A 20,987-nucleotide genomic window follows, 5' to 3' on the forward strand; every position below is an offset into this window, starting at 1 on the left:
GCAGCCAGCGTGAAGGACCCGAAATGGTGTCTGTTGTGTTCACTGCAGAGAATGAAAGAGGCAGAGGGGCATTCTTCTCTGCTCTCCTCTGGTGGGTCACTGAAGTCTTGCTGCTTTTTAGAAGACATGCCTGCGCGAGGCACCCATGTCTGCTAATGAGTGTAATGTATGTACACAGTGACTCCACGAGCAGAATAGTGAGTACAGCTCTGGAGTATAATACAGGCTATAACTCAGGATCAGTACAGGATAATTCATGTAATGTACGTACACAGTGACCCCATCAGTAGAATAGTGAGTACAGCTCTGGAGTATAAAACAGGATATAACTCAGGTTAAGAACAGGATAAGTAATGTAATGTATGTACACAGTGACCTCACCAGCAGAATAGTGAGTACAGCTCTGGAGTATAATACAGGATATAACTCCGGATCAGTACAGGATAATTCATGTAATGTATGTACACAGTGACCTCACCAGCAGAATAGTGAGTACAGCTCTGGAGTATAATAAAGGATATAACTTAGGATCAGCACAGGATAAGTAATGTAATGTATGCACACAATGACTTCACCAGCAGAATAGTGAGTGCAGCTCTTGAGTATAGTACAGTTGTTGCTCCTGATCCTGAGTTAGTCCAGAGCTGCATTCACTGTCCTGCTGGTGGGGTCACTGTGTACAATTACATTACTTACCCTGTAAATGGGTGTATACACTGTATACCAGTATTTTCCAACCAGGGTGCATCCAGCTGTTGCAAAACTACAACTCCCAGCATGCACGGACAGCCTTTGGCTGGAGTAGCCTTATGCTGTTTTTATTTTCTGTGCTGGCACATGGATCTTGCTTACATGTCTTAGCACAACAGTGTAGAATAGCTGTAGATAGCCTTTAATAAGTATTGGCCAAATGTTTGTTCAGCTGACAGCTCTCTCTCTCCCTTACTCCACATACATGATCATGTTTCCTTTATGGGGAGGAGCAGCCAGACAGCTCTACCACAGGTTTATCTCTTTCAGAACAATAGGGTTGGGCACTTAAAGGAGAACTCCAGAATTGTCCCCCATAGTGCCGGCAGTAAAAAAAATAAAGATGTACATACCTTCCTCCGCTCCCCCGGGGCCTTCGGTAACCGGCTCTGGCCTCCGCCGTGATCCTCTTCCTGGTTGCCGGTGGTCGGAGAGTCTTACTGCGCTCAGCCAATCACCGGCCGCAGTGAAGTTCCGACTCGGCCGGCGATAGGCTGAGCGGCAGTGTGACGTTTTTGGCCCCGGCTTCAGGTGCCGGTGTAGTGAAGAATTTTGTGTCCTGAAGCGTTTTCACACTGCCGCTCAACCTATCGCCGGCCGAGTCTGACTTCGCTGCGGCTGGTGATTGGCTGAGCGCAGTATGATTCATCCGACCACCGGCAACCAGGAAGTGGATCGCGGCGGAGACCGGAGCCGGATACCGGAGGAAGGTATGTACATCTTCATTTTTTTTACTGCTGGCAGTATGGTCGACAATTTTTATATTCCGGAGTTCTCCTTTAAAGTCCAATATGCCCAACTCTTTTCTCCAGAAACAGCATCTGCAGGTAATTGGTCAAGAGGCTACCATACACTTTAGATAACTGGCCAAACCAAGTTAACACAGTGGGTTAGGCTGACTTAACTAAGGCATATGGGCACCTTAAGTCAGCTTCTTGCACCAATTTGAACAATAAAAATTAATTTGAATAATTCATCAGTATAATTTACAGAACTTAGAGCCTGTTTGTGCTATTCTGTTATAATGCTTTACTGTCATTTATTCATTTTAAACATTCCAGTAACACATCTATTCTCAATGGGGCTTTTGTCATGGTCAAGAGTATCTGTTTGTGTCCCTTTTACAAGTTTTTATCGGGATCCATTTTTGCTAACATGATGCTTCAGAATAAGCATTCTGTTGGACCCATCAGGTTGAAATGTATTCTTCTTAAAAGGGCTACTCTGGATAAAACTAGAGTGTACAGAGATGGAAAAAAGGGTCTATTTGACTTTATACGAATTAGCATATGAAATAGCAGTAGTAAAATCAGAACTTATTCAAAATGACATTCCCAGCTTGTCCCGCCCATACACGCACCTCTGTAACATACATCTGCATACTTCAAAACACATTTATTTAGTTTTCTTGGGATTTTTTACATAAAGTACTTTCCGGCTTCCTTCATCTTTTTGTCACTAAAAATATATATTTTATTTTCCCTACTTTTATTCTACTGGGTTGGCACATTTTATTATCTTTTATGAACATACTGTACTGTGAAAGAACCTGTTAATAGATAATCTGCAGAGGAAGTCTAAACTCACTACTTTTGGGAAAACCGCAAGCACGTTATACATTCTAGAAAAATCTTCATAAAAATCATACAAGCTCAGCATCTAATATAAATGAAAATAGCAAGAATTATATTTCCATTTGGTAATGTATTCTCTGAAGCTATATGGCATACTGCGGAAGAGATTTGAAATTCATATCGCAATAGGATGTTGTTTTTCTAGCATGGGCAATGAATCCTAAAGCTGTAAAACAGACAAAAACATTATCACCTTATAATATATTAACATTCTAATTAGATCAAATAAAGATATTTTAGGATTTTACATTTTTTATTATCACCTCATTATATGCTTTATGAAACAAATATTTCCAGACTTTCACATTTTGCTGCCAATGCCACACTCGAGGCTACTAAATTGTAAATGAAACTAATCAGTTTTCTTGAAATCAATACCCCGTGGAAAGTGCATACATAGAAATTAAATCAACACCAGTCACTTTATTTTCTTGTATGCTGCATAGAAAAGACCTTACTGGACCATTTCCATCTTCTAATTATCAACAGTGCACATACTGTATATAGCTATATTCCCTGTTGTGCTATTCCCACCTTAATATAACTATAATAAGAAATGAAGGATTGTAGAGAATGCTAACAATAAGAAAAAACAAACTAACTGATTTTATCTACATATCTATACACATTCAAAACATGCATAGGCAAAGGTTTGGGTTGCCCTTGTTAAATTACAAGTTCTGATGATTTAGCCCCTTGAGGACCAGGCCATTTTTTAAATTTTTGTACTTTATTTTTTCCTTCTCCCCTTCTAAAAAACATTGTGCTTTCAGTTTTGCACCCACAGACCCATCTCATATGTTTTTTTTTGTGCCACAAATTGTTCTATGTAATGACATCAATCATTTCATAACAAAATCTACGGCAAAACCCCAAAAATTATTTGTGGGGTGAAACAAAAAAAAAAAGCCATTTTTAAACTTTTGGGGTCTGACGTGCACTCTTCGGTAAACATGGGACCTTAGCTTTATTCTGTAGGTCCATACTATTACGAGGATACCCAATTATATAGGTTTTATTTTATTACTAAGATATTATGACAACATGCACAAAATTGGTATGCTTAAAATTGTCCTCTTCTGATTTTTCTGCATATGAGGGCTGTGCTTTGGCTCAGTATTGATCAGTGTTATCGGCGCTTTGTTGCCCTTGTCTGCAGAGGACTTGCTGTGGATGTCCCAATCAGCTTCCTGATAGCGGCGTTAAAGGGTTAATGACAGGCATTGGCCGATCGGCAATGTCCAGCTTTAACCCTGGGTCCATTCTGCTGAAAGAAACCGGGACCCACTGTGTATGAATCGTGCTCAGCTCGTTAGCAAGCTTCAAACTGCGGGAGCAGAACCAGGGCATACAGGTGCGCCCTTGGTCCTTAAGGGGTAAGGTTAAAAAAAATGCAAGCCCTGTAGGGAACCAATTTGAATGACACATTTCACAAGTACAATTAGGGGGGAATTAATTATAAGTGCATTTTTTTGTGCAGTTTTAGTGCAGGAGCACACCAGTTTATAAGTTCCCCTTAATGTTTATTTGGTGAATGTGAGAGGTCTACCTATACATTTTCAATGATGCTTAGGGAACGTGAAGGCCCTTTTTTGCTAACAATGACATTTATCTGTAGAATAGAGTCCAGCACAGCTATTTTCAACCTTCTTAAGCAAAGGATATGGGACCAACCTTTTTGGCTCATTTCTCCAATGGTCCCATACTGGCTGCATGGTCTGTCTTTGGGGTATGTACTCTCTTGTTTTAATATCTAACCCCCTTTTAACCGGTTAACGACCATACTCGTCCATGTGCCGTTAACCGGGTATGGCGTGGGCTCCCGACTCGAGCCCGCGTCATAGCGGCCGGCCCCCAGCTGATTCCTGTAGCTGGGGGCCTGCGTTAATAGCCAACATGTGGAGGGCGGCTGTTAACCTTTTAGATCGCTGTTGTCAAAGCTGACAGCTGCGTCTAAAGGTGCCTTTATTCAGTCCCTGGTGGTCCAGTGGGGTGGATCAACCCCCCCCCCCCCCCCAGTGCGATCGCCTGAGGACTTACCTCTCCTGTAGTGCAGACTTACCTCTCCTGTAGTGCAGAATGATAAAGAATGATAAAGTCTGGCAGGACCAGGCTTTATCAATTGAGCGCAGAGGACACAGATCAATGTGGTTCCATGGAACCACATTGATCTGTATGAGGAATCAAATGATTCCTCCAAAAAGTCCCATAAGGGGACTAAAATTATAAAAAAAAATAAAAAGTTTAAATAAGTTTAAAAACACACACATTAACCCCTTCCTTAATAAAAGTTTAAATCCTCCCCCCCCCTTTTCCCAAATTCCATATAAAAAATATATAAACATAATAAAATAAAAATGTATGGTATCGCCGCGTGCGTAAATGTCCAATCTATAAAAATATATTGTTAATTAAACCGCACAGTCAATGGCGTATGCGCAAAAGTCCAAAATAGCGTATTTTTGGTCATTTTTTATACCATAAAAAAAAAAAAAGAATAAAATGCGATCAAAAAGTCTGATCAAAAAAAATTTGTACCAATAAAAACTTCAGATCACGGTGCAAAATATGAACCCTCATACAGCCCCATAAGCGAAAAAATTAAAAAGTTATAGGGGTCAGAAGAGGACAATTTTAAATGTACAGTCATAATCTTAAATGTTGGCACCCCTGACATTTTTCAAGAAAGTGTATTTCTCACAGAAAAGGATTGCAGTAACACATGTTTTGCTATACACATGTTTATTCCCTTTGTGTGTATTTGAACTAAACCAAAAAAGGAAGCAAATTGGACATAATGTCACATTAAACTCCTACAATGGTCTGGACAAAATTATTGGCACACTTTAAAATTTGTGGAAAAATAAGTTTGTTTCAAGCATGTGATGCTCCTTTAAACTCACCTGTGGAAAGTAACAGGTGTGGGCAATATAAAAATCAGACGTGAAAGCAGATTAAAAGGAGAGAAGTTCATTAGTCTTTGCATTGTGTGTCTGTGTGTGCTACATTAAGCATGGACAACAGAAAGAGGAGAAGAGAAATGTCTGAGGACTTCAAAATATGAAATATGGTGGAGGTTCAATGATGTTTTGGGATTGTTTTGCTGCCTCTGGCACTGGGTGCCTTGAATGTGTGCAAGGCATCATGAAATCTGAGGCATCATGAAATTATCAACGGATTTTGGGTCGCACTGTACAGCCCAGTGTCAGAAAGCTGGATTTGCATCCGAGATCTTGGGTCTTCCAACAGGACAATTTATCAATTTTGCCTGTTGAAAGTTTCTTTTTACCCTTTTTTTTTCACTTTGGATTTCGTGGACATGCACCAAATTTATCATTTGGTGCAAGTTGTTAGTAATTTTGGCTCAAATGTTGAAATCAGCTGTTCACGGCACCATTTACACAGAACTTACCACCACAGAGGACAGTGTATTTTACCGTATAGAGCAGCCATTTCGGAGTCCCTCCTGCAGTATATCAGCAAGCGACAGGAGTTATTTTCTTTTGTGGGGTTTATAGCCACCATGTGAAATGGATTTTATTTTCAACTTGAGTAGTTTTTTTTTGGTTACTTTAGTGCAGTGGTCTTCAACCTGCGAACCTCCAGAAGTTGCAAAACTGCAATTCCCAGCATGCTGGGAGTTGGAGTTTTGCAACATCTGGAGGTCCGCAGGTTGGAGACCACTGCTTTAGTGCTTACCTTTCCTGAACCAGTGTGGCCATGTCCAATGCTGGCTCAACGGAGGGTGAAGATTCCTCAGGATAGTATTGAGCAACCCTTTTTAATGTATTTTGACGCCTTTACATTTTCTTACATTGATAAGTGTGTTTTCCAAGTGCAACATTTCTTGTCGGTGATTTGCGCCAAAAAAATGGGATTTTCGCCAAAATTGTGCAAATGATTAGCGAAAATGATGAATTACTGACTAAAGTTGAAATCACACAAAGGACCGTTTGATTTTGAGAAAGTTGTAAAAATGACAGTGGAGAAGATGCGCCAAACTTTGGCGCAAAAAGACACTGCGCCAAAGTATTGCGCCAAAGTTACGTTAAAATAGACGCATAAATCCTTTGATAAATACCCCCCAATGACCCCAAACATATGTCAAAAAGCAATCAGAAATGGATGGCAACAAAGCTCTGGAGAATTCTGAAGTGGCCAGCAATGAGTCCAGATCTAAATCCCATTGAACACCTGTGGAGAGATCTTAAAGGGGTACTCCAGGCAAAAACTTTGTTTTATATATCAACTGGCTCCGGAAAGTTAAACAGATTTGTAAATTACTTCCATTAAAAAATCTTCTGTCAAACTGCTCAATGATGATGTCACGTCACGGGAGCTGTGCATGATGGGAGAATATCCCTTGCATGATGGGAGAATATCCCCATAGGAGCTGGACAGCTCCCGGGACGTGAGTCATCAGAAAACAGTTAGACAGAAAACAGCAACTCAACTTCAGAAGCTAATAACTATTGGGAGGATTAAGATTTTTTAATAAAAGTAATTTACAAATCTGTTTAACTTTCCGGAGCCAGTTGATATATAAAAAAAAGTTTTTGCCTGGAATACCCCTTTAAAATTGCTGTTGGGAAAAGGCGCCCTTCCAATAAGAGAGGCCTGGAGCAGTTTGCAAAGGAAGAGTGGTCCAACATTCCGGCTGAGAGGTGTAAGAAGCGTATTGATGGTTATAGGAAGTGACTGATTTCATAAAATTTTTTCCAAAGGGTGTGCAACCAAATATTAAAGGACAACTGTAGTGGAACACATATATATTCCCATGGCCTTAAAAAATAAACAAAATAAACTTATACATACCTTCCTACGAGCACTCGTTGGTCCGGCACATGCCGGACCAACAGGCTTCAGAGCTCCTTACATGACAGTGGGCTCAGCCTATCACAGGCCAGGGTGGGACATCGCTGTGGCTGGTGATATGCCGACGGCTCTGCGGCGTCCCCGTCCCCAGGAAGTGGAATGAGGTCAGCACTGCCGGACCGTGAGGCCTGTGCCGGACCAACGGGGGCTCTTAGAAAGGTATGTATAAGTTAATTTTGTTTATTTTTGAGGCCCGGGAATATATAAAAGTGTTCCACTACAGTTGTCCTTTAAGTTAAGGATGCCAATAATTTTGTCCAGTCCATTTTTGGAGTTTGGTGTGACATTATGTCCAATTTGCTCTTTCCCTCCCTTTTTTGGTTAAGTACCACAAAATCAAACCTATATAAGTAGAGTATTATTTAACCCCTTAAGAACCCCGGGTTTTTCAGTTTTTGCATTTTCATTTTTTCCTCCTTACCTTTAAAAAATCATAACTCTTTCAATTTTGCACCTAAAAATCCATATGATGGCTTATTTTTTGAGTCACCAATTCTACTTTGTAATGACATCAGTCATTTTACCCAAAAATTTAGGGTGAAACAGGAAAAAAAATCATTGTGAGACAAACATTTTTTTTTTAAACACGCTATTTTGTAACTTTTGGGGGCTTTCGTTTCTACACAGTACATTTTCCGGTAAATTCATTTTTTCATGATATAAAAAGCGACCAAAAATACACTATTTTGGACTTTGGAATTTTTTTTTGTGTGTACGCCATTGACCGTGAGGTTTAATTAATGATACATTTTTTTAATTCGGACATTTCCGCACGCGGCGATACCACATATGTTTATTTTTATTTACACAGTTTTTTTTTTTAAATGGGAAAAGGGGGGTGATTCAAACTTTTATTAGGGGAGGGGTTAAATGATCTTTATTTACTTTTTTTTTTTCACTTTTTTTGGAAGTGTTATAGCTCCCATAGGGGGCTATAACACTGCACACACTTATCTTTTACATTGTTCAATGGTTTCTCATAGGAAAGCATTGATCAATGATTCTGCTGCTTAACTGCTCATAACTGGATCTCAGGCACTGAGCAGTCATTGGGCGATCAAACAGCGAAGAGGCAGGTAGGGACCCTCCGGCTGTCCTGTAAGCTGTTCGGGATGCCGCGATTTCGCTGCGGCGATCCCGAACAGCCCCCTAAGCTAACCGGCAAAGGTTTACTTTCACTTTAGACGCGGCATTCAACTTTGAACGTCGTGTCTAAAGGGTTAATAGCGCGCCGCACCGCGATCAGCGCCACACGCATTAGCCACGGGTTATAGAATGGCACGCCGTGGCCCCGCGTTATAGAATGGGAGCAGACTCAGGGCGTACGGGTACGCCCTGGGTCCTTAACAGGTTAATTGTATGGACCTACAGAATAAAGATAAAATGTAATTTTTACCGAAAAATTTACTGTGTAGAAACGGAAGCCCCCAAAATTTACAAAATGGTGTTCTTTCTTCAATCTTGTCATACAATTATTTTTTTTTTCCATTTTGCCATAGATTTTTGGGTAAAATGACTGATGTCATTACAAAGTAGAATTGGTGGCGCAAAAAAACTAAGCCATCATATGGTTTTTTAGGTTCAAAATTGAAAGGGTTATGATTTTTAAAAGCTAAGGAGGAAAATACAAAAGTGCAAAACAGAAAAATGCTTGGTCCTTATGGGGTTAAGCCGCAGTTTCTTCACTGACTGTCGGATACTGACTATTAGAATTTGGTAGAACACATTAATTGACTAGGGTACAGTTTCGATTTCAAATTTTTGGCAATAAAATTACTTGCATTGTATTTATTAAGAGTTTCAGACAGTGTTTAGACTGTGGAAAGAGGGTGTGGCTTGCGCATTATCCACATACCAGAAATTGTACATAAAATTTGGCAAAATCTTTTGGAGCACAGGAAGACAACTAATAGCAAGTCTAAACGAAAGATGCACCAGATTTGTCAAACATCTTTACCCACTGTGATAAAATAGTAGACAGTATAAGTAAATCTGGACTGATACTTCCATTGTCAGTGGGTGCACACAACCCCAAAGTAAAAGAACCTTCTCAATGCTTGGACTTTATCTTAATTTTTATTCACCGATATTTATCCAGAAATATAAAACTATTGCTACGAATTACAGGAATCATTCTGCCTTTCCCTCTTTTCCTGTTTATTATCCTGTCTGAGGCACCTGTTATACACCACTCTATGAAAGTGATAAATTAGAGATCTGTGTGAGACTTTGTAGAGTGACTGTGATTTTAAATTTCTGAGTAATAGTGCATTTTTGCGGATTGTAGTCATACAATCTATGTCAGCTTGTATATACGTGCATGATGCTTGTTGCTATTTCATTTGTGACAGCAAGTCTTTATTTAACCCCTTAAGGACTGAGCATTTTTCCATTTTTGCACTTTCATTTTTTCCTCCTTACCTTTTAAAAATGATAACCCTTTTAATTTTGCACCTAGAGATCCATATGATTGCTTATTTTTTGCGCCACCAATTCTACTTTGTAATGACATCAGTCATTTTACCCAAAAATGTACGGCGAAAGGGAAAAAAAAATCATAGTGCGAAAAAATTTAAGAAAAAACGCCATTTTGTAATTTTGGGGGCTTCTGTTTCTACGCAGTGCATTTTCCAGTAAAAATGACACCTTATCTTTATTCTAGAGGTCCATACCGTTAAGATGATACCCTACTTATATAGGTTTGATTTTGTCGTACTTCTAGAAAAAATCATAACTACATGCAGGAAAATGTATACGTTTAAAATTGTCCTCTTCTGACCCCTATAACCCCTATTTTTTTTTTAAATGTGGAAAAGGGGTTGATTCAAACTTTAATAAGGTTAAATGATCTTTATTAACTTTTTTTTTTTTGCAATGTTATAGCCCCCATAGGGGGACTATAGCATTGCACACACTGATCTTTTACATTTATCTTTGTTATCCCATAGGATAACTGATCAATGATTCTGCCGCTTGACTGCTTATGCCTGGATCTCAGGCACTGAGTAGCCATTCGGTGATTGGAGACCAGGGGGCAGGTAAGGGGACCCTCCTCATGTCCTACAGCTGTTCGGGACGCCACAATTTTGCCTTGGCTATACCAAACAGCCCCCTGAGATAAACAGCAGCAGTTTAGCTTCACTTTAGACGAGGCGATCAACTTTGAACGCTGCATCTAAAGGGTTAATAGTGTGTGGCACCGCGATCATTGCTGCGCGCTATTAGCCACAGTTCCCAGCTGTTGTTAGGCCGTGGCCCTGCATTATAGAAAGGGAGCGGACTCAGGGAGTACAGGTATGCCCTGAATCCTTAAGAAGTTAAAGGGATACTCTGGTGGAAAACTATTTTTTTTTCAAATCAACTGAAAGTTAAAGCAGACTTCTACAAAAAATCTTAATCCTTCCAGTACTTATCAGCTGCTGTATACTACAGATGAAGTTGAGTTGTTCTTTCTGTCTGATCATAGTGCTCTCTGCTGACACCTTAGTCCATGTCAGGAACTGTCCAGAGCAGGAGAGGTTTGCTATGGGGATTCGTTCTTGCTCTGGACAGTTCCTGACACGAGCAGAGGTGTCAGGAGAGAGCACTGTGGTCAGACTGAAAAGAACTATGCGCAAGTATAGATACAGCGGTCGGCACTATTTGCTTTGTATAGGAAGTTAGGCTGCTCTGACGAGTGTATACATGGATACTAGATACGCTTGCAGGGGTTGCTCAATTTCTATAGTCTTCAAACACGGCAATAGAGAGTGTAGAAAAAAAGAGAGATCCCTCACCGCTTCTGGTGCTCATTCTTTATTTCAGGGTGTAGTTAAAAGCGCATACAAAGGTAAGTTCGGACGCCAGAAAGACACAAGTGACAGCACTGAAGAGACAAGAGTCTGAAGAAACACCATGTTGGTGTGAAACAGTGCTGTCACTTGTGTCTTGCTGGCGTCCGAACTTACCTCTTGTATACGCTTTTAACTGCACCCTGAAATAAAGAATGAGCACCAGAAGCGGTGAGTGATCTCTCTTCTTCTCTACACTCTCTATTGCAGAAAAGAACTATACAACTTCCTCTGGAGCATACAGCAGCTGATAAGTACTTGAAGGATTAAGATTTTTTTATATATAGAAGTCATTTACAAATCTTTTTAACTTTCTGGAGCCAGTTGATATGAAAAAACCTTCTCTAAAGGATTTTTAGTGTTGGATAATTTAGTATCATAAGCTTCTATATTGATATATTGTTTATTCTGAGCACATCTGCATTGACAACAAGGAACCTGTGGTTCACTGGACTTGGAACTATAGGTGTATAATTTATATAAGACATCCTGTTATTTATTACATTTTTATTTTCACATACAGTATCCATTAGATCTTTGAGCACTAATAAGATTTCTTTTCTAGAACACATCATTTATCAGAATGTCACATGGTTTGTACCCAAACTTTCGCTTAAGTTAAAGATCTGCTTAATGCCATGCGGAGCTGCTTAGTTACTATAGTATAGAACTGCTCCCTGTAGATAAACAACAATAGGAAGTAGCAATGTGTTAATGCAGAAATGAAGTAGCACCGATTGGTAATGGTAGATCACATCTGTTTCGAAAAATTACTAGCAGTGAGCAGACCAGGGCAGACCAGACCAATCTTTATTTGCTCAACTTGGACCGAGTATCCAAAATCCACCTACTGGCACATCTTGGAAAAGATAAACTCTGTCTGTCATAATGATGCTGTTTGTGATGTCACAGTGAAGTCAAATATTCAATTCAAGTAGATAAGCCCAAAAATTACACTGGCAAAAGCCCATGGATTTCTATCATATGTTCTCAAACTACCATATAGAATAATGAAATTTCAATAACAATATATAGGAATGCAAAAAAAAATTGTGTAGAGATTAGTCAACTGATCACAAAACCGCTCTGTTTCTTAGCAATAGCTGGTTCTCTAGATGACAGAACACCACACTGAGCATCATGTTTATAATAAACAAGACACAAAAGTTATTTTTAGCAGCTCATCATTAAAGAAAGTCTGTGGTCTATGAATTGTTAATGTTAACTTCTGTGCTTTTAATGGCTGGTATAGTATATATCAACACAAATCAGTTTCCAGCTTCATACTACTTTTTATTATGACAACACAAGAGAAATAATAGGTTTGTGGCCAACACGGTAATCACTTATGATGAAGGAAAATCTTGCTGTAAGTTCTTGTAGGCAAAACCCTACAAAATTTGTGCTGCATATAAAATCATAAGTACATCCTTTCATTTATCCTAATTTTTGGAAATTCATTGTGGAATTTAATGTTGAGTAGAACTTCCTTGTATCAACAAAACAGCTTTGACCTGGCATGGTATAGTTTCCCATTTGTAGGTGTTCTGTAGTGTCTGACACTAAGATGTTAACAGTCAACACCTTGATTACTTTGTTATGTTTCTCAAACCTTTCCTGAATGGTTTGCGTAGGTGGTTTATGTCAAAGTAATGTTCACATGAATGTCAGGACCTAAGGATTGTGTTCAATACATATTCAGGAAGCACACAAATCAGCCAGAATCCTGGCATTTGTCAATGGCTCTTCTTTCTGTTATCGTCTTATTTTAAATAGAATGAAATGCGTTTTCAACCTAGACCTGAAAACTCAATATAGAAGACACTAAGGAACTAGTAACAAATTAAGAGTTACTACAAAAGTTAATAAATTGTACATCTAATAGACCTCTCTCTTTTTTTAAGTCTCAAACCGATTGGGTACTGTTGCTGGAATGTGATTTATGGGCATAATGGTGACAGGATATAGTTTAGCCAAGTGCTTTCAAGCACAGTGTCTTAATAAAATGTGCTGCATAAAGTACTTTATGCTGAACCTACAGTATGTTTATTAGTCCTACAATATAGAGGTAATGTAGGGCATTCCAGGGGGATTTGTGATAGATTTGTAAACTTTTGGTAAGAAATAAAAATATGTCTATTTCCATTTTGTTGTGTTACCGAAGTACCCGCTATACCCACTACCGGCTGGGTGTCCTGACACTGCAGGACTGCCATCTACTCATCTGCTGCTAACTTTGTTCTATACAGCGTACCTTTTCTCCAACTGAGCGGTACGATATATACCAAAGCGGGCATTCCAGTACAGCTTGCATAAATTATGGGAGTCAGGATGGATCTAGCATGGCAACAGGTATCCATTGTTTGGTGTTTAAAGTTTGTATTAGCTACAACTATTTGGTGGCATCTATATTAGCTAGACATAACCCTATCCTACCTGGTTTCTAACTGCTGTTCTCCAGTTATGCTGCCAGTGATTAATCGATGGTCATTGGTGACATATTGGCCCATATTTATCAATCAGCCTGAAACTCTTTCACTTTACAAGAGCTTGTTAGGTATGAAAGCTGAACTGTGATTGGTTGCTGTAGGAAAAAAAACTGACAATTAGGGTTTCAGGCTGTGATTGATAAATCAGGGCCAATATCTCTGTCTATTTGATTATATTGATCCCAGGGTAGAGCAGAGCAGAGCATAACACAAGAGTACTTTTCTCTGAACCTGAGGATGTCCATCTGTACTCTGCTACCCTGATTGATAGAAATGCATTGGGTTTAGGGGTATATTTCTCTTGATGTGTTTACTTAATTACCTACATTTTTTCCGTTCTTACTTTGATATTTACTAGATGGCAGACTTTTATTAGGATACGACTATTGTGTTACTCACTGTGTGTAATTGGGTGTTTTTTATCCACTGTAGTTCCAATAAAAGTTTTATCAACTTGTCAACTTGGTCCATGAGGACAACTCTTTTTTCCTAAGTATTTTAGAATATTACATACAATCACTTGGCACTTTATTACAAAAAAAGAGAAAAAAAGGACACACGCCCCTAGTGTAATACTTTCAGATCTTAAGGTAAGGGAAGGGGTTAATATTCCACTTACCGAGTGGTGTTGCGCTATGGGCACAACATCTAGATGAGCATGAATTTATTTGTGGTGTGCTGGATGCAGCCTGGATCCTCCGGTATCAGCGTAGCTGGCCGGTATGCAATGATATCAGGAACAGGAAAAGAAAGATGATCCTCAGTAGGCGCAGTTTACAGCAGTGAAGAAGATTTCAGTGATCATTCATTATTCATGTTGAAGTTTATTGAGCACACAATAGCAACGCGTTTCTTGCCCGGATCGGGCACTTCCTCAGCCAAATGTGCACATTTGCCTGAGGAAGTGCCCAATCCGAGCAAGAAACGCGTTGCTATTGTGTGCTCAATAAACTTCAACATGAATAATGAATGATTACTGAAATCTTCTTCACTGCTGTAAACTGCGCCTACTGAGGATCATCTTTCTTTTCCTGTTCCTGATATCATTGACACTTTATTAGGTACACATGTTCAATGGCTCGTTAACACAAAAAGCTAAATTAGCCAATCAAATGGCATCAAACAGATCATAAAAATGGTGAAGAAGCTGGATTTATGTGAATGTGGTATGATTGTTGGTGTCACATCAAGTAGCATAATTTTTTTGTGTAGTACAGAATATTGCTGGTGGTGGTGTAATGGTGTGGGGACATTTTCCTGGGCTTGTTAGTACTAATTGAGCATTCTTTAAACACAACAGCCTGGTTATTGTTGCTGACCATGTCCATCCCTTTATGATCACAGTGTACACATCTTCTGATGGCTTCTTCCAGCAGGATAATGCACTATGTCACAAAGCTCACATCATTTCAAACTGTTTTTTTTAACATGAAAAATAGTTCATTTTACTCCAATGGCCTCCACAGTCACCAGATCTCAATCCAATGGAGCACCTTTGGAATGTGATGGAATGGGAAATTCACATCATGGATGAGTAGCTGACAAATCTGCAGCAACTGTGTGATGCTATCATGTCCACATGGACCAAAATTTCAGAGGAATGTTTCCAGCACTTTTTTGAAAGTATACCATAAAGATTAAAAGCAGTTCTGAAGGCAATAGGGGGGTCAACCTACTACTAGCAAGGTGTACCTAATAAAGTGGCCTTTGAGTGTATATTATACACACACAGGGGGACATGTATCATTATTTGTATATGGTAGAAGCATTTTACCCCTTTTCACGAATTCTAAATTATGTGCAGAAGCACTAAATTTATCAATCAAGCGCAATGAGCCTCATAAATTGTGGGTAAATATAGTAATCTCCTCAATCCACTTGGAAAATAGAATCAATGACTTAGAGCATCTTGCTACGTTAAGTCCAAGATGGCTTATATTTGTGCAAAAAAAACAGCTCTTGCGGCAAAATTTTTGGTGTAAAGGAAAAGTACGCAGTTAATAAATCCATGTGTACTATAGATGTCACTCCAAGGTACCCCGCTTCAGCCACATCTGGAGGATATGCTCTACCAAAACGTGTGCAAAAGAATGCGCAAAAAAAGGGCTTGCACAAAATTTTGCGCAAAAAAATACACACAAAACAGGGGTAAAATCTTTGATACATGTCCCTTACAGGGACTGGGAGCCTCATGTGTCTGCAGACATGTTTACCCCCAAATTCCGTCCTGTCTGCTGAGGTGATTACATTAGCAGAAAGCAGAAACATACTGTTAGACTGCAGACATTTTCCTAGTGTGACATTAGGGGAAGGTTTCTTAAAGTGACACTAGCAGCACACACTGTAGCTATGTGAAGTGAGCCTCAGGCCAACAGCAATTAGCTGCAGTAGAGTTTTTAGTCTGTTTTCTTTAGATGACGATGGCTGCTATTGAGTTTCCAGCATAATATCTACAATTTTACCTTAAAAAATTGTGCAGCATATTGTAGACTAAATCTGCTACAAAGGCACCAAACAGAACCTCCACAGTAGATCTGAACCCAACCTAAACGAGTCATTCAAACCCTTACATTTTTCCTGCCTTTAAAAGGGGTTATCTGGGCAAAAACATTTTATCCCCTATCCAAAGGATAAAGGATAAGATGTCTGATCGCGGGGGGCCCACCGCTGCCACCCCCCTCCATTCATGTCTATGGGCATATACATGAATGGAGGTGGTGTGACCTCATGTCTCCAGTCCTGGAAACCTCCGGGTTTCCGAACCTGGAGACGCAGCCCTGCATAGAATGCGGGTGCTGCAGGAAGATCGCGGGGGGTCCCAGCGGCGTTCAGACATCTTATCCCCTATCCTTTGGATAGGTGATAAGATGTTTTAGCCTGGATAACCCCTTTAACTGTTCAACTTCAAGAACTGACTGTTCTCTTGCTGACTAACATATCTACTACCTTTGAGTGTGCATGTAGACATGAGATCTACAATTCTTTGGCACTTTAAACTAATTTACATAACAAATTATGATGCTATGGAATGGCAATGCTACGGCAAAGACTCAAAACTAGATCAGTTATAAAGCTAAATATATTTCTATTTCTGTTTTTCGATCTATAAAGGTCTTTATAGTGTATATATACCAGTTCCTTTTTATTTGAAACACTAAAAACTGTTCAGCATTAAATACAGTTTTAATAGTGCATTTATAAAGAGAGGATGGTGATAATAATTTCTCAGTAACTGTCTGCAGTACAATATCTTTACTGATACAACTGTCAAAATATAACATTGCAGGTACAAAAGATATGCAAGTAGTGATATGTAGCTCATGAAATACAAAAAACTGTCTGTGCTATCCACACGAGGATTCCATAAGATACACTGTTATTGTCCCTAACAAGGAACAACCTGCATGTTTTAATGGGTAAGCAAAATAATCAATGGAAAAATGACTTTTTTAAAGTTTAGAAGTAGCCATACTATAGCTGCCCATATACAATTTCCCTATGATATGGGAAGTTCTCTCCATGAAAACATGTAGGGAAGTTACAGGTAACAGGAAATTACTTACTATATGTCGATAGTGGACGATTAGCAAGGTAATGTTAGCTACCTATTCTGGATAGCAAAAACAATCTTTTCCCATTTAATAAGCTACCTACCGTTTCTTACACAGACATTTTAGGATAAGGCTAGGTTCACATCATCGCTAAGCTGCGCCCTGTTCAGGGTCTGTTTTGCATTTGTTAGGCCCTTAATAGGCTAAAGCACAGCTGACACCATGGGGCCAAACAGATCTCTCTGACTTGAATGGGGTCCATTGGGTGTCCTTTATTTTAGGGGAAGTAAGTGAATTAAGAAAATACTAGACATGTAGTATTTTTTTTTCTCTGCTCAACTCATGTCTTAATGTAACGGAGCTCACTTAAGCGGAGTTCAGTGGTGATGTAAACGAGGCCTAAGTAATATTTTTACAGTTATATAATTATAGTAGAATTTGAAGGAGTTTTCCTATATTATAAAATTATGACATGTGCTGGGAAATGCAGCTGGTGCTATTCACTTAGCTATAGCTGTACTGCTATATTGAAAGACTGTGATGGTGCCACAGTGCTGATTCACAGCACTCTGTTTCTTACATTTTCAAGATAAAGATACTAGAGGTCAGGCTCCTGACGATCATAAAGTGATGGCATATCCTGGCGATACATCATCCCCTTATAAAACAGCAATTCCTCATATTATATTTAATATAAATACATAGATGTAAAGGAAGGAAATAGAGGGATCTCTAGTTTACAACCACTGAATTACATCTCATTTTCACAAATACTTGAAACTATAATAGAATACCAAGGGAACTGCATATTAAAAAGCATAAACACACATGGAAAACCTTAAAACAGGTGAAGATTACACATTCAAATTGGAATTCTTACATAAATAACAGTGTATTGTGGATAAAACTAGGCCTCCCGTGGGTAATGTAATTAGACTAGAATAAGGTATATAAAATGCAAATAGCATTTGTTTCTTCATTAAATAGCCTACAGGGAATAAAATGTATCCACAATTGTAAAGTCACGTATTAAGAAGCTAACTTACTAGTAATGTGCCATAGTTGTAGATAAATTCATCAGTGATAACCTGGGGACGAAATACCTGTTAAGAAAAAAATCAATGAAATAGGTTTTAATAGAGGGATTAAAACCTAAAACAATGCAGCTATCTATTCTACTTTACACATACATATATATATATATATATATAGGGACCCCCCCAACCTACGACGGCACAGACATACGATAATTTCAACATGCGATGGCCTCTCAGAGGCCATCGCATGTTGAAGGGAGCATCAACATACGATGCTTTTGTATGTCGGGGCCATCGCATAAACGGCTATCCGGCAGCGCAGACTGCTTCAGCTACCGCCGGATAGCCATTTACGATGCCCCGTGTGCTGCGGTGACGATCACTCACTGTCCTCGGGGCTCCGGAGCTCCTCTTCGGGATCCCCTGCATCGCCGGCGCTCTCCCTCATCATCACGTCGCCGCACACGCCGTCCCGTGATCTAATAGGAGCGGCGTGCGTATTGACGTAATGGCGGCGATGGAGAGCGAGGATCCCGGGGAAGCAGAGACGTCCAAAGCGTCGGAGACACCCCGGGGATGTGGCGACAGCGATGAAGGGCGACATCCAGGGCAGGGGTGACGGTCCGGAGCGGCGGGGACAGGTGAGTACAACTTCCTATTCTTTCCATTGCACGGATCCCTCAACATACGATGGTTTCAACAAACAATGGTTCATTTGGAACGGATTACCATCGTATGTTGAGGGACCACTGTATATGTATATATATATATATATATATATATATATATATATATATTTATATATTTATATTATACACAAACACAGCTGGTAAATAAGTATGAAACACATCACCATTTTTCTTAGTAAACATATTTTCAAAGGTGCTATTGACATTAAGAAACCAAAACAAATAAGCTCAGAAATAAAGTTATATGTTATAATATGAAATGAGGGAAAAAGTATTACTTAATGATATTTATATAATACATGTAGAAAAGCCTTTGTTGGTAATGACAGCTTCAAGACACCTCCCGTATGCAGAAACTAGTCGCATGCATTGCTCTGATGTGATTTTGGCCCATTCTTCTACACAAACAGACTGCAAGGCTTGAAGGTTCCGTGGGCCTGTTCTATGAATCATATATTTCCAATAGCATTTAAGTCACGTGATTGGCTGGGCCATTTTGGCAGCTTTATTTTATTTCTTTGAAACCATTTGAGAGTTTCCTTGGCAGTGTGTTTGGAAGGGGCGTCACTAGGTCAAAACATTCAGGGCCCGTGTCCCAAATGTAAAGATCAGTGCCCCGAATGTCAGCTGCCTGTCAGCAAGTGTACTACCTCCGGGAATGCAGAGGCAGTACACTAGAATGGTGGAGCAGGAGCTGTCAGCTCCATCTCCACCATTCACTCACACTTGGCTTGCAGCGTGTGAGCCGCAGGGACGTGATCCCCGGCAGGCCGGCACAATGATGTGACGTCATCGTGTCTGCTGGAGATCCTGTCCCCGCGGCTCACACACTGAAAGCAAGAAGACCTGCTCGTGGGAACGTGGATTAGGTGAGTGTAATTGTTTTTTTTTTTTTTTTACTATGTTTGGGGCACTATGGGGGCAATATACTTGGGGCATTATATCTGAGGGGCACATTACAGAGGGCATTATATCTGAGGGGCACATTACAGGGGGCATATCTGAGGGGCACAGGAAAGGGGGCATTTCATGTAAAGGGCACAGAACAGGGGGCCATTATATGTGTGTGGCACAGGACAATGAGCATTATAAGTGAGATAGGGAATTATGTGGGGGAACAGGACGAGACATAATTATGTGGGGGTAACAGGACAGGGCATAATTATGTGTGGGCACAGGACAGGGAACCTTATTATTATGTCGGGGGCACAGGACAGGGGTCATTCATATGATGAGGGCACAGGACAGGGTACAGTGTGTGGTAGTATTATATTCAGATGGTACAGTGTGTGGTAGTATTATATTTAGAGGGTACAGTGTGTGGCAGTATTATATTCAGAGGGCGCAGTGTGTAGCAGGGTTATAATGATTATTGTTTTCATATAAAGGATCAGAATGCGCTGACATAGTAAGGAGCCATTTGGTTGTCACGTTCTGCAGAGAGAAGATTTAGCTGAAGCAAGTCCTGGCCGTATGTACCAGCTGAATTAGATAAGAGGAGACTATAGACAAGACGTCACCTGTATTCACTGATATCATTGTGTATGCTGCCTGACTGTCCCTGACGTACGTAGTTATTGTAGGAAGTGGAGCGCGTGTAAATCCCGAGTTATATCCTGTATTATACTTCAGAGCTGCACTCACTTTTCTGCTAGTGGGATCACTGTGTACATACATTACATTACTTATCCTGTTCTGATCCTGAGTTATATCCCCCCCCCCCCCCCCCTATATCCTCCCCTGATTGTTGGGGCAAGGTCAGATGAGTCTGGGCATTTAAAACCTTTGAGATTGACATCACCTGGTCTTCCCAGGTGATGATTGAGAACAATCCATGACACTGGCAGGCCTCAGCTTTGCAAAGGGGGTAGTGCATGCTATAAATTCTGCAGGGTGCCCAAACTTTTGCAGATGCTGTTTTTTTGTTTTCTGTTCTATTGAAAGTGTAAATGATGGAAATAAAATCTAACTTTTGTTGACATATTATAAGAATGTCTAATCTGTAATTTGATGCCTTTTGGAGATTTTTCCATCTTTCCTTGGCTTCTTTATGCATATTAATACAAATTTTTACCTGGGGTGCCCAAACTTTTGATCCCCACTGTACTTATCAGGGTATAACACGCACTCAT

At 39.9% G+C, this 20,987-nt stretch overlaps 1 protein-coding gene across 9 annotated transcripts in view; it reads right to left on the reverse strand.

Annotated features, from left to right (window-relative positions):
• The window catches only part of ULK4 (unc-51 like kinase 4), an 819,452-nt gene that overhangs the window by 416,970 nt on the left and 381,495 nt on the right, over window positions 1-20,987 (reverse strand). For all 9 annotated transcript variants that reach the window (XM_056520600.1, XM_056520601.1, XM_056520598.1 and 6 more), the window contains one exon: window positions 18,176-18,232. In XM_056520600.1, coding sequence (XP_056376575.1) covers window positions 18,176-18,232 — 57 coding nt within the window. The remainder of the gene's footprint in view (window positions 1-18,175; window positions 18,233-20,987) is intronic.

This window comes from Hyla sarda, chromosome 5 (assembly GCF_029499605.1).
Source record: "Hyla sarda isolate aHylSar1 chromosome 5, aHylSar1.hap1, whole genome shotgun sequence".
NCBI lineage: Eukaryota > Metazoa > Chordata > Amphibia > Anura > Hylidae > Hyla > Hyla sarda.